This window comes from Seriola dumerili, unplaced genomic scaffold (assembly GCF_002260705.1).
Source record: "Seriola dumerili isolate Sdu_G_001 unplaced genomic scaffold, Sdu_1.0 BDQW01000073.1, whole genome shotgun sequence".
Taxonomy (NCBI): domain Eukaryota; kingdom Metazoa; phylum Chordata; class Actinopteri; order Carangiformes; family Carangidae; genus Seriola; species Seriola dumerili.
Window position 1 is genome coordinate 7,452,159 of NW_019174328.1, and position 13,619 is coordinate 7,465,777.

The window sequence follows — 13,619 nt, forward strand, 5'->3', positions numbered from 1 at the left end:
ATAAAGATCATAAGCTAAACATAGTGCAGACAATGGGATATAACTGGTGCTGAAAAGTAGAAGGGACAGTGCAGTGTTATGGACTTAACCATGTTCTCATGTGGGGTTGGAGTGGGGAAAGAGACAGTCAAAGGCTTTCTCTCTCTCTCTTTCTCACACACACGCACACACTCACACAGACATGCACAACACACTCTATCACGCTCACACACACACACACATACATACAGTCTACACACCCGGTCAGAAAGCGCATGACTGCCGTTCAGTTTAGCACCATCAGAGCGACCGTCTCAGTCTGTACAAACTAGTTCCTAGATTGTACTCAGTATACACCTATTACCGTATACGCAAAACTATATATAAACTTCAGTTCAGGTGCATGCTAATTGTTGCTCTTGGTTGAAGCTTACTGGAAGCAATTCTGAAAAGAGTAAGACAGAGGACATCATGGAAACTGATGGCGCACTATAACCCACATGCCACCACTGAGGATCTGCAATCAACGAAACATTCATCAAAATGTACATTCACACCATTGGGGTGGGGGGTGGGGAGCAGGTGGGTGGGTCGTGGGGGTGGGCGATGGGGTGGGGGGGCACAGTACCAGTCGAAAACAATTGATTAGAGCGGCAATTTCAGTCTTGGAGGGACAATGTCCACTGGAATGACAGTTTCAGACAAAATAATTTGTCTTTTGGAAGATCTTGGGAACTCATTTGTCATCAGTCCAAATGCACCCCCCTTCGTACGACGCTGGAGGCTGAGCGTGAGAGAAGATGATTTATTTCCTTCGGGCAGGTCGTGGACATGAGGGGAACTTCTGTCACACAACCAGCAAAAAAAGTCAACCAACATTCTTTGAGTTGCAGTCCCAGACATAGACATATGATGCACTTTAGCTTAACAGGTTTGACAGTATGGGAAAATACGAAGCTGACAGGTGCTGAGACGTCTGTTGAGCTGCTGTGCCCTGCATCAACAGCAACATGACAAAGTGTTCAGTGTCACTGATGTTTCATACTACGGCTTTGACCCTGCAAGGACACCCGTTTATGTCAAAAAGAGAAAACATCTGAGACTGAGCAGGCTACTACTTATTCCGCCCTTCACTCTTAATTTAATTTACATCTTTAAAATTCATCACACCTTCACTATGTGTCATAGATCAGGGTGCTGTCTTGACATTACACATGGTAGTCAACCTGTAAAAAGTTTGTTGTGTCTCTGCAAAGAAACTCATTTTGTTATAATCCACTTAACCACCTTGTGCAGTATCCTCATTTTAACTGTGTAGAAGCGATTACTGATTAATAGGAGGAACCAGACTGTAGTGTAAAATAATTCATGATGTGATAGTGGTGTGAGAAATGTTATGAGAGTGGAAATTCGATCGTATGCAGTCTTTGCTTACTATAAACGATTTAAAGGGATGCTATTTGTGCATCTCACTTTTCTTTTTTTCTTTTTTTTCTTTTTTTTGTCTCGTGAACTCCGTCCTACAAACATTATGACTGCTGGCCTGGGGTCAGATCCTGTTGATCAGAGGAAAAGTTGATGTACTATGCAGCAGGTTCCTAAATGCCAGGGGGAGCCGGGGGGCAGTGCTGTGGGGGGTCCACTTCAGGGAGAAACATTGTGACTCTCTTGTGACTTGTGTTCACAAGTGTCAACATTATCTAACTCCTCTCATCGCAGTTCATCCACGTTTAGTAGAATATGCTGTGTGTGTGGGGGGGGGGAGGATTTCTGCAATTTCCACATAGAATAGGCTGTATCTCTTTATTCAAGTACTGCAAAGGATTTTTGCTCAAAAAGTAATAAAAAAACATTCTGACACCCACCTTCTCAATAAGGTGGCATTACACCATACATCTGCTCTACACATTCCTTCTGTCTCTGGGAACACCTTGCTGAAGTAGTGCGCGTACGATAAACCTACCACAGAAGGCAAACAGTACCATTTTCAAAAAAGCCTGAACCGACAACAAGATTTCACATAACCTAGCCTGTGAAAGGTTCAGAGTAAGGCCTCTGCAAATACAAGACCATAAAAAGAAAAAAAAAAAAAAAAAACATAAAACAGCCAAACTAAAACAACCAAAACGGCACAAGTCCAATCTACCAAATGAATTCCCAAGCTGAGTGGACGCAGGGTGATGGGTTGAAGTCCCTCAGCCCCATCAGCTGTCTGTCAGTCTCTGGGATCGGTGAAACCGCCAGTGTTGACACCTCCGTCACCCAATGAGGTAACTGTGTGTTTTCAAAGTCAAGTCGCCTTTAGCTGATCTGTCTCCTGCTAACACAGGATGTGGGCTCTTCCTCCTACAAAGTTCCAGGTCCGTGGCAGGATTCAGGTTGTACTCCTTTGGTGGGCCAGCAACCCCTTTGGTAGTCAGTTGTCCACCTTGACAGGGCCTGAATCGCAAGGTCGACTGGGCACTACGTCCTCCACCTCTCCCCGTGCTATCTTCTCCCACTGGCCCAGGTTCTCCCTGCAAACACAAATCACCACAGATCAGATTCAGTTGAAGACTTTCTTATTTCTTACTGCAAAGATGTGGCTTGTAATATGAAATAAGAGGATAAACTCATGTAAATGACAAGACATTGTAAATGTAATCAATAATAGAACAAGTATTTCAGTTGATTCAAACTGGAACAAACTGTAAATGAAATTGTTTGTTTTTTCTAAAAAAAAAATGAAGCTAATTATGAACTTTTGATTTGATAAAACTATTATCAGATGTATATCTGTCATTTATCCACTGCAGTCAGTTTTGAATGAAAATGAAATGCACTACTGGCACTATTTGATGGGGGTTGCTAGTTGACACACAACATTATAACACTTTGCTGCCACAAGGGTGTGCATCTGATTCTTACTATGGTATGGACATAATGTTGTCAGAGACAGACACAACTTTGGAAAGAAGAAATTGGAGAAGCTGAAATCATGTAACTCTAGCAACGATGTTAAGCCAGAAATATAAGAATATCAAGCTCTGATCAGATTAAAAGCTGCATTAAGCCTAACCTAACTGTATAAACAATTACATGTAATTATTTTACACTTTATTCAAGACAAAAATTATTCTCAAATGAACACATGTATCCACAGCCTGGGAGCAACTGTGTAATTCATTGGTCACCTGCCATAGCAGTCCCATCAGTTCTTATTGTCATGAAGGTAACCTCTGCCCCCTGCGCTATAATCAAACCTGACATACGAGCGCAAAAAGTGCTGCCCTTTGCTGCCACTCCATTCAATTAGCCAGCCTGATGCAGTTTACACGTCTGTGGCAGATCCCACAACAAGCAGCTGGGCTCCGCAGGGTCTAGGCCTGCTGCCCACCGAAGGCCCCGGTGCTGACGTACTGCCGGGGCTTAAATATTACACTGCTCACTTTGTTTGCATTCCCCGCAGATCAAGGTCACAATATTTTAAAAACCAGCAGGTTATCCCAGAAGGGCGGGCAAATGTGCAACATGATCCTGCCCAACAACCAGAAATCACACATATAAATACATTCTTACACTGTTATCGACTCACACACACACACACACACACACACACACACACACACACACACACACACACACACACACACACTCCTCATCAACCTCTAATCTCATTTGTTTGGCCAACTGCTGCTGGTCAGACACCACACATGCTGTTGTCAGTATCAGACAATATTATGTAAAGGAATTTTTGACTGTTTTGTGTTTTTGACCTATTTCCCAAAAAGTGTAAATTAAAAGACTTACAATTATTCAGTTATTTATTTATTTTTATTCCTAAACACATATACTAGATCCATTCTCAGACTCTTGTTTGGCGTTTGGTCAAACCACACAGTGAAGGATGAGACTTTGAATACTTACTTGCAGGCTTTTAGAAGAGGACCGGATGGAGGGAAGAGCTCAGATAGTGTCGTGTAACACGGAATTGCAACAGCATTGTAGAATCCCACCTTAAAAAAAGGCAAATGACAAATAAACAAACAAAGAATTAATTAGCGGTATATAGTTTGCATGAACAGTTTTCAAAACAGTCTGTTAAATTCATGTCATACATTAAGGATACATAAATTAAGAAATGCTACACATGCTCAAAAAACCTGACACAAGTATTATCTATAACCCATATGAAAGAAAACTCCCACTAAAGAATTCATTTGAGTCACGTCACGTCATTGTTATGCTGTTATTACATTATTGTACTGATACATTTTCCAGGCAGTAATAGTTTAAAATGACTGTAATTAGTATAGCAGCTAACTGATCTGATTTCCTGGCAGGTACAGTATTTAAAATGTATACGGGAAACACAGGATCAAACAGTTCTGGTGAATAGTTTAACCTGTATTATTTATTAATATGCAAAGTTAATTAAACTACATATACCCATAGCATTCTGTAGGGACTTCTTACACTGTATGTTACCACATTTTTACATTCAGTCTGTAGTGAAACTGGTCATTGAAGTATCTTTGTTTTCAAGTTATCATTTCCATTTTACGTCAGCTGCTGGTGATCCTACATTTGTGGTTTCTTCTCCTTATTTTCTTCTTATGAAAACTTTTACAAGTATCACCAGCTTCCCTCTTGTGGTTATTCCACACCATCAGAATGCAGAGATTTTAAACTCTTTGAGTGTGTGTATGTGTGTTTGTGTGTGTCTGTGTGTGTGTGTGTGTGTGTGTGTGTGTGTGTGTGTGTGTGTGTGTGTGTGTGTGTGAAGTAGCGAGTAAGTACAGTCAGAGACACATGAGTAAAAGCGCTGGTCTCACTTGGCCCTGGGGAACTTCGGCCTTCTTGTCTCTGTCCATCATAGGGATCGGCTGTATCCCAATCTTCTTCATCTCATCTCCCTGTGGAGGAACGAAATAAGGAAAGAATTTTCCTTTTATTCTCGCATACTGCTCTTGACCATTAGATAACACTACTTTGCGCCTTATAAAGTGTAGGAGAGTTAGGTGTAGCAGCATTTACAAGGAATAACAGAGGTCTGGCTGTTTCACCCGAGGCATGATCATGACACTAAAACTGTTCAAACTCCAACAGTATCCCACTGTACCTCAGCCCAGAACTCAGCATAGATGTCGTTGGCTGTGAGTCGTGTGATTTGCCATTGCTTAGTAACAGAGCACAGGTCACATGCTGTCATCATCAGACCAATCACACGGTCCCTGGAGGGGAGCAAAGCCTTATTATAGCCATGTGGAGAAACTCAATGTGCTGTTTATGTGCACCAGGTCAACATTTCTCTGTGAAGCCCGGTATGATCCTGTGCACAAGTGCGAGTCGCCACCGCTCACCTGTGTGAGTGGTTGTTAAAGTCCAGCCCGCCGCAGGTCAGCAGCTCCGACAGCTGCTGGTGGTTGTTGAAGTACAGGGCGAGGTCTGTGGCGATGATCGCCTTCCGGATGATCTCCAGCACCTGCTCGTACTCGATGGAATTCAGGTTGGAGAAAATATTGTGCCCTTCCAGCTATGAGAAACAAAGAGATCAATAAAAAAGCAAAAGCTCCACTTATGAGGCGTTCAGCTCAGCTACACTACAACAGGTTGTAATCTCAGATTCATCTCAGGTTCACGCCATCCCAACAGCTCCCAGACATCACAGAAGAGGGCAATGGGTCTGTAACTGGGTGTGTGCGTGTGTGTCTGTGTGTTTGTGCATGTAAGAAGAAGTATTTCTACCTTCAGACGATGCATGTGTGCGAATTAAAAGAAAGTAAAAATGTACTTAGAAATGTGATCTGCATCATTTCTGACATCCTCCCCTTGCTAATTCCTGTGACTATTTTGCATGTGGTGTTCCCATTCTTTTGCCCAGCATCTGTGAGTCTTTGACCGAGATAATAAAACAATAAAAAACACGCAATATTAAGCACATCCTTTTATACTACATATTAGCATTTAAAGACAATAAAATAAATAAAAAATGTAGACTTTAATTACACGGTAAGTTCTGCATAGTGGAGCTCTACCTGTAGGATGGAGACAGTCTGAGAGAAGTGGTGCTGCTCCATGGTGGAGGTGGAGTACAGAGCAGCCAGCGGATGGTCAAACTTCTGCAGGTAGGCGTTGCTGTACCCCCGATGGTCCAGATCATGGCACAGACAGGCTATCAACAGACCTTTCTTCTGTAAATCACAGAGGGTAGATAAAAAAAGCAAAAAAAAAAAACAAACAAACAAAAAAAAACGATTATTTGAAATCACACTGATGATAATCTTGTTTCCAATTTCACTTATTTTTGTCAAGCAGTGGTAAAAAGCCAGAACCAACAAGTAGCAAACCTCTAGCTCTGTGAAGATCCCAGATGTTTTCTGTAGGATGGCGTACATACAGTGTGCCACCGTCACTGCATGCTTCCAGTTGTGGTAGGGCACACGTCGGTAGTTCTTCCGTACAGACATGGTGAACCGGCAGAGCTTCTCCAGCTCAAAGCTGAGGAAGACACAAACCGATGAATAATTGCCTCGATGAGGAACTGACAGTGACATCGTCACGGCCCTGTGACATTTTACCTGGTCTTTCCACAGGAGTTATGAACCATGTAGATAAAGACAGCGGGCCAGATCTCCTCAAAGGGACTGATGTCAAAGTGGAACCTGGAGGAAGAGGTGGGAGGAGAGTCTTAAATTAGCATGAACAGCCCACCTGGGAGACGAAGAGGAGAGACAGATGAGGGGACATCTGAGGTCTGTGTGCGTTGAACTGACAGGCTTACATCTAGAAGGCACGCCCCTTCCTGCGCTGTGTATGCACCCACCCCTCCTCCCCTATCCAGGTCTGGACTCTTTCACAGACATGTGGCTGTAGGCCAGCCACACTCAGGGTCACGGGTTTCACGTATCAGAAGAGATAGTGACCAAAACCTGCTCTGAATCTGAACCTGAGAGGGCACTCACATTTCGATCTCTTTATAAATGGGTGTGGGGAGGTTGAGCTGGGTCAGGGTCTTCCATTCCTCTGATGTGCAGATGCTGTGATAAGACAGTTTTTCCATCGTCACTCTGTAAATGCATTCAGAGTGCCGGATCCTGTGGTACATCTATGGGAATCACAGAACAGGGATTAGTCTATAAAATGTCAGGAGAGAAGCTGAACACTCCAGTGGAATAAATACCATGAAAATGAAAATATCTTATATCATTGTTGAATTCTTTAAGTATCGCTGTTGGAATTTCCAAAAGGGTCAAATAGAGTTAAGTTATCCGCAACAGTCCTGTATCATATTTTATCTGTGTGTCTCCAAAAAGTGTCTCCACATCTGGTTTGTATCCCTGTCCCCCTTCCCAGACAGGCAGGAATAAGACAGTCAGGTACAGGCGCCAGGCCTTACACCTTCCACCATAAATCACCATAAATCAGGAGCTGGCCAGAGTCAGTTTCCTAGAGACGTGAGGCATAAATTACAGCTAAACATAAATCCTGTCAGTGGACGGATGCAGACTGCTTGTCTTAAAATATTAACGCGCCTCATCAATTTTAAAACCAACTTTGTGACGCCGCTCCTGCGTAAGTTTGTCGCACGAGATGATGGTGAGTCAGGCCCCACAGAGAGGAGAGGCTTTTGACAGACAGACCACACAAGGCAAGCTTCGAGAGTAAGCATGATTCATGAAATGTCTGTGTGTTCCATGTAAGGGATAATCATCACTGTCAACCATCAAATAAGATGCTTTTGTTCAGATTTTGGGGCAATGCACACTTTAAATAGAAGCTGTTGGCACTACTTTTGTCTGCCTTGGAGAAAAATGACATTACTACTCTGAGAAATAGGGGAACAGTGGAAACAAGCCTCACAGCAATGAGAATGAATTTAGGATGGTGACGAGGACACTACGTCAAAGGTGCAGCTGACTGAAAATAAGCCAGAATGGAGTATTCATTGCCATACAACCGTCACATAATCTGCATACACTGAATAAAGAGCGGGGCTGCGCATACAGACACTAAGAGAATAGATCATATTTTTGCTGTTGGAGACGATCGGTTAGTCGTTTAAATATTTTGGAAGACTATATCAGTGTACTTACATTTGCACAGTGTAAGGCCAGAGCACAAAAGACAGCAAACATCTTAAAGTTGTTCTCATCTGTTTTAGTGAAGGCACTTCCGCTTAGCTTGTTCACCATCTGCACCACACCTATAACGGTCCCCCTGCTCACGATGGGCATGCACAGGATGTTCCGCGTGGTGTAGCCGGTTTTCAGGTCCACCTCACTGTTAAGGAAGACGTGTAAAAATGAGACATTATCTCCACATTTATCATCATGCAGGTTATATTCACGTGAATCATACAGAAGAAGTGTTGTACACTGACGGCATAAAAGTATTGTTTAAGACGACTTCAGGAAGGTTCATTGAATTGTGGATAATCATATATAATGGAAAAGATAAGTAAAAATGGCTTATCGCAGAGTCTGTTGGAGTTTACCGGTTGAACCGTGGGTCTGCATAGGCATCTGGGATATTTAAGACCTCCCCTGTCCGAGCCACTTGGCCAGCTATTCCCTTGTCTATAGAAAACCTACAGGGAAAGGGGAGAAGAGAGGAGAGCACTTTAACTTGTGGACTGCCCATTAAGGCTTCTCAGTCTGTCTGTGCTGGGTGGATGGATGATAATCTGCTTTGAAAAAATCTATAATAAATCAATCATATGAAAATCCATGTGAAAATCTGATTTTAAAAATGCAACAGTGTGTAGATTTAACCAGTTAACATGATTATGTTCCACTGAAACTCAGAGTAAAATGGTGGAAAATCAGCAGGTCATTTGAATTTTTCCTGTTTTTTTCCTTTTGACTTCCTTTTATAGGAACATTTTTCTGAACTGTCTTTGTCACAACAAAAAGAGCGTGTTTAATGTACACTATGGTCAATAATCTATTCTAGATGCAGGAAACACACATAAAATTTGAAAACATGTTTCTTCTCCTTTAGAATTAACTTGTATTTTTCAATGAGATGACTTGTTTATCAAAGAACACAGACACAAAATTAAATGAGCTTAGTATTTAACATTCTGTAGGAGAAAGGGGTAAATCTTACACACCTAATTTCTTTGGTTTTCCTAAAGACAGGTTTGCCTTCTTTCTCCTCCCCGATATCAAACAGGTCAGAGTACAGTTCTTTGTTGTTGTGATCTACCTGGAAGAGTGCGCACCTGTCCGCATTCACCAGGTTTTTTGCATATATCTGCAAAACAGCACCAGGGACACAGGCTTATTAGCAACATTAAGGATTTGAGAGGACTGAAAAAAAAAACAAAAAACAAAAAAACATGAAAAATTACTTCTAGTTACTTTTGCAACTTAATTAAATCAGATACATGGCTGCAGTTTGAATTGTTTCTTTTGGATGGAACAGTTCAATGCAGATAATCTAAAACACACACATCTAAAACTACAGGTCATTCCAGTTCATTTCAGTGTTTGAAACAGATGACTTGAATGACCTGAGATGACACCACAGTCACAAGGCAACAAAATACGTACAAACACAGAGGTGGGTTTTAGTAAAAGAAACACACATCCAGATCACATCTGTTTTACATTTGCAAAGTAGCTGAAAAACCTGCTTATTTCAGACTGAGCCAAACATGTATTTACTATGTATGAATAATTACAAAACAGTAGTATTAGTATTACTACTATATATTATTAATGGCAACAAACATGTGTTGTAAGGAAAGATTAGCAGCGCCCCACAGGCATCGAGATGACCAGTGTGTATTTGCATTACAGCAGGATTACTACTCTGTTTTACACACATAACCTAACACACACTCCCAGGATGTGTAGCCTTGAAGACAATGTGAATGAACACATACTTGCAGGAATCACACTCACCATAATATGTTCAAGTAGAGAATCTATTGCCACAATGTTATCAAAGTATGTTCTGTGCGAAAAGAAGAAATGACGCATTGAGATGTTTGACAAATGGGAAGCTCTGATGACGTTCACATTCAAGACATGAAAGCTAAGTTGCCTAAAATGCAGTAATTCTTTTCTATTTTGTGAGCAAAAATTTTTTTTTAAAAAGTTGTATTTAACCTTGGAGCTGACAAGATAAAAGATTAAATACTAACTCACTTTTTGTTATACTTAAGACTAAAATAAGAACATGGTGTAAATACACTTTCCAAAGGTTTTCATCAGCATTGATTTAGTGTTAGCTAAACCGTTCCACCATCAGCTCTTACTTTGACACATCTAGTAGGAAGTCATTGAGCTCAGTCTGTTTGGCGAGGCCTCTGCACACCTAGAAACAAAGAAAAATAGGTCATGACCCGGCGCACAGATGATTCAAATATTTCCCACAGAGCACATACAGCATCCTGCATGTACTGTAAACAAACTGACTTGCTGTCTACACACTTGGCTGTGGGCCACCTTCATGAGTTTCACTAACAACAGTGTGTTTTTGCAGCGAGCAGCTAACAGTGCTGCAGTGGGACGCAGCTTCTCTGAGGTGTTATGCTATCTGTTCATATAAAAACACCACTGGGGCGTAATGACGTCCTCGGGGAGCTGTTTGTTGAATCTATGGCTTAGTTGATTGGACTGGGCCGAGTGAAAACCCAGTTCCTGTACACAGTGGATTTCCCCATTAAAAACACCAGTGTAGAACCAGAACAAACAAAGTCACCCAAGATCATAATAAGTGGGACGGACGGGCTTCACCTTGTTCCCAGACCAGTCTTTAGTGAAGTGTTACAGTGCAGTGTACCTGCTACAATGTGCAATTATAAATTCAGACTAGTCCTCGGTGGGAGTTTGCTCACCTGTACTTGATGAATGGCAACTGACGCCCAGGCTAAATTAGCTGTTGCAACCTGGAAAAGAGAGAGAAGTTTAGTTCCAAAGACCTACAGAAAAAAAAAATATTTCACAATTATCACAAGTTATCACACATTTTCCGGGATTAGTCTGCTCTTATCACATTTCCTCTTTTGTATAACTCAACATAATCATCTGTTCTGCACAGCCTACAGATTCAGAGTCACGATGGGGACACGACTCACACCTGTATCATGGGTCAAAATTGAAGCAATGCCAAATTAAAGCTGCACTACGAGATATTTTTAATATGAAAAATGGGTAAAATGTGTAACATGAGCCAACCCAGCCTCCTCAGCTCTACAAAGCATTTTAGCGTCTTTTAGCTTTCTGTTTTGGTTTAACCGCCTGTAACTTCAATGTTTTGTTTCACGCTCTCTCACACCTCTTTCCCTGCAGCTGTGTGTGTGTGTGAGAAAGCTTTGATAAACACGCTGTATACTTCTTACGCAGCAACAAATACAGACAAAGTTAGCAACAAGTTGGTGAGTGCAGTGGAACATCTACAGAGCCACCTATTTCCATCTGGAGTGAGTGTAGACCGACCCAGAACTAAGAGTAGACTGAATATTGGACTGTAAGACCTGTCAGGTTGTCAGAAACACCAAAAAAAAAAAAAAACTATCCTCAAGTCAGTTTTACCTGCAGTATTCTGCTGAATCTTCAAACCTTATGCACTTGTTTGAGCAACCTGTAGGTTAAGTCATTTTCTAGCTCATTGCAATGCATTTTACTATATGTATTTCATTAGCTATTCATTAGCAGCTAGTAGAAAGTCCTTGGAGACAAAAACATTATTAAGTATTTTCCAGATGAGCCCCACAAAACTAATACAGATCTTAAACAGATCCAGATTAAGGTGAATACCAGGCTAACTGTCGTTCTGTGAGCCTTGCTCCAGCCTCCCACTCTTGGTGTGTTTTGTCTGGGTCAGACTGACCTCCTGGTGGCTGAGGTTGAAGGGCTCCTTGCCCCAGTGCCGATGCAGCTCCAGGATGGCAATGAGGTCCCCGATGGCAGTGAGGATGGGGAGGCACAGGACAGAGTGAACATGGATCCCTGAGTCCTGCCCTGTGCCGTCGGGGAAGCGCTCGTCCTGCAACACAGAGGTCAGTGAAGATCATTATCATCTGAACTGCACAGAGGAGGTGAGTGTCGCTGGTACATCAATGGATATAGATGACAAAGAAGACAAATCCTAACATGTGCCCCTCAGCAGAGAAAACATTTCTGTTACTCTCTTTGAAGCTGCATTTACACCAACTGTAGCGGGATAAATGTCAGTGTGTCACATGCAAGAATTTCACCTTAATAAAGGTTTTAAACTTTTGCGCCTCTATGTATTTTGCTTTTTTTTGCTTTTTTTGAGACACAGAACACCTTTGCTAATATTTTCTTGAATTTCAAAGCACTCCAGAGGTTTTTCCAGCTTTTTCTTGGACATCTCCTCTTGTTCAGAGTGAATGAGGACACTGTCTTCTAGTAGGAAATGTCCCCCATCATTTATTATCTGTATTGTATTACAACCGCAGCAGAGCACTGCAAAAGACACTGAACTAAACGGGCAAGTCTTCCATAAATTAAAATTGAAATTCAAACTATATTTTTATTTATGTAGTTTCAGCTCCAGGGTGCCGAGTGCACTGAGCCCGGTGGTGAAGAAAAAGGATGATGTAATGAAACAAATAAGGAGGTCATAAAGAGATCTGTAATGGAACATCACAGCTATGCAGTGAAATGTTCCTGTGATGGCTGAATCTCAACTGGATGCAAGAAAACAAGTCTTACCCCCATGATGTCCTCTACTAGCAGTGTTTTGCGAGTCTTGGCAACATGAGCGGCAATGGTTGTCCCAAATGCAATGGGGCCTGAGGGGATGAGGCTTGGAGGGCCATCCTTGGCCCCCGTTGGAGTGAACAAACATAAACTCTATTGAGAAGCGTCGACAAGAAGAGAGATAAGGGGGGAAACAGAAACGATAAACAACTGTCAAACACTCACACTCCTGTATTATTGCATTTAATGTCTTCAGCGAATGTCCTCTGTACTTACATTGTTGCATTCTCCCAAGAAGTAAAGTGCAAATCCATCAGCTTTTGTTGCTGTAGAGATATAAGACACACAGGTCACAGGTGTGCAGTGCAAGTGCTTCAAATGCAGTTAGACAGTCCAGTAACAACTGACATTAGCTGCCAGTGTATGTCCATGTTATATCATCTCACATAGATATGTCCAACAGCAAATGGCAGGTATACCTGAGAGGGAAAGTGTGAAAAGGAGACAACAGTCCAGTTACAATCTAATAACAATCTATTAACTATGTCCCACATAACAACAAGGGCACTCTGACCGAGGGCTTTGACTGCCATCCAGTTCATCTCATTCCCAGTCCTCCGCTCCAGACCCATTTCAGACCAATATATAGGTCATGTTATCATACAATGTGACAACAGAGAGACCGGTGGAGCGTCAGTGAATACACAGATGATCAAGAAGTTAATGAGTGGTGTTGTTTTGGTGAGCTAATCCTTTTGTGGTTTGGTTAGACATTTCAGACTTTGTCCTGGAATTATTTCCATCATTGTGTCTAGTGTTTTCATAGTCCAGCAACCTAATTAATTACCAAGAAGGAGGCAGGCATTCATATCCAACATTGACAATACTGGGAATTAGGCATTAAACACCAGAATATCATGATCATTTTTTTTTTAATTCTTTATTCTTTATTTACAAGGATAGCCCCTTGAGATGTCCCAT

The 13,619-nt window shown here is 41.8% G+C and overlaps 1 protein-coding gene across 3 annotated transcripts in view; it reads right to left on the bottom strand.

Annotated features, from left to right (window-relative positions):
- Positions 1-1,474: 1,474 nt before the first annotated feature.
- Positions 1,475-13,619, bottom strand: part of pde10a (phosphodiesterase 10A) — a 35,977-nt gene continuing 23,832 nt past the window's right edge. For 2 of the 3 annotated variants that reach the window (XM_022743951.1, XM_022743950.1), the window contains exons 5-22: positions 12,915-12,964; positions 12,651-12,791; positions 11,803-11,958; positions 10,808-10,858; positions 10,226-10,284; positions 9,870-9,921; positions 9,074-9,216; positions 8,456-8,548; positions 8,055-8,241; positions 6,924-7,066; positions 6,540-6,623; positions 6,309-6,459; positions 5,997-6,152; positions 5,322-5,494; positions 5,081-5,192; positions 4,794-4,874; positions 3,886-3,974; positions 1,475-2,495 (exon numbers count right to left, since the gene is read on the bottom strand). In XM_022743951.1, the coding sequence (XP_022599672.1) occupies positions 2,396-2,495; positions 3,886-3,974; positions 4,794-4,874; positions 5,081-5,192; positions 5,322-5,494; positions 5,997-6,152; positions 6,309-6,459; positions 6,540-6,623; positions 6,924-7,066; positions 8,055-8,241; positions 8,456-8,548; positions 9,074-9,216; positions 9,870-9,921; positions 10,226-10,284; positions 10,808-10,858; positions 11,803-11,958; positions 12,651-12,791; positions 12,915-12,964 (2,021 nt within the window). In that variant the 3' untranslated portion in view covers positions 1,475-2,395. The remainder of the gene's footprint in view (positions 2,496-3,885; positions 3,975-4,793; positions 4,875-5,080; positions 5,193-5,321; positions 5,495-5,996; positions 6,153-6,308; positions 6,460-6,539; positions 6,624-6,923; positions 7,067-8,054; positions 8,242-8,455; positions 8,549-9,073; positions 9,217-9,869; positions 9,922-10,225; positions 10,285-10,807; positions 10,859-11,802; positions 11,959-12,650; positions 12,792-12,914; positions 12,965-13,619) is intronic. The other variant, XM_022743952.1, reaches the window with a different exon arrangement.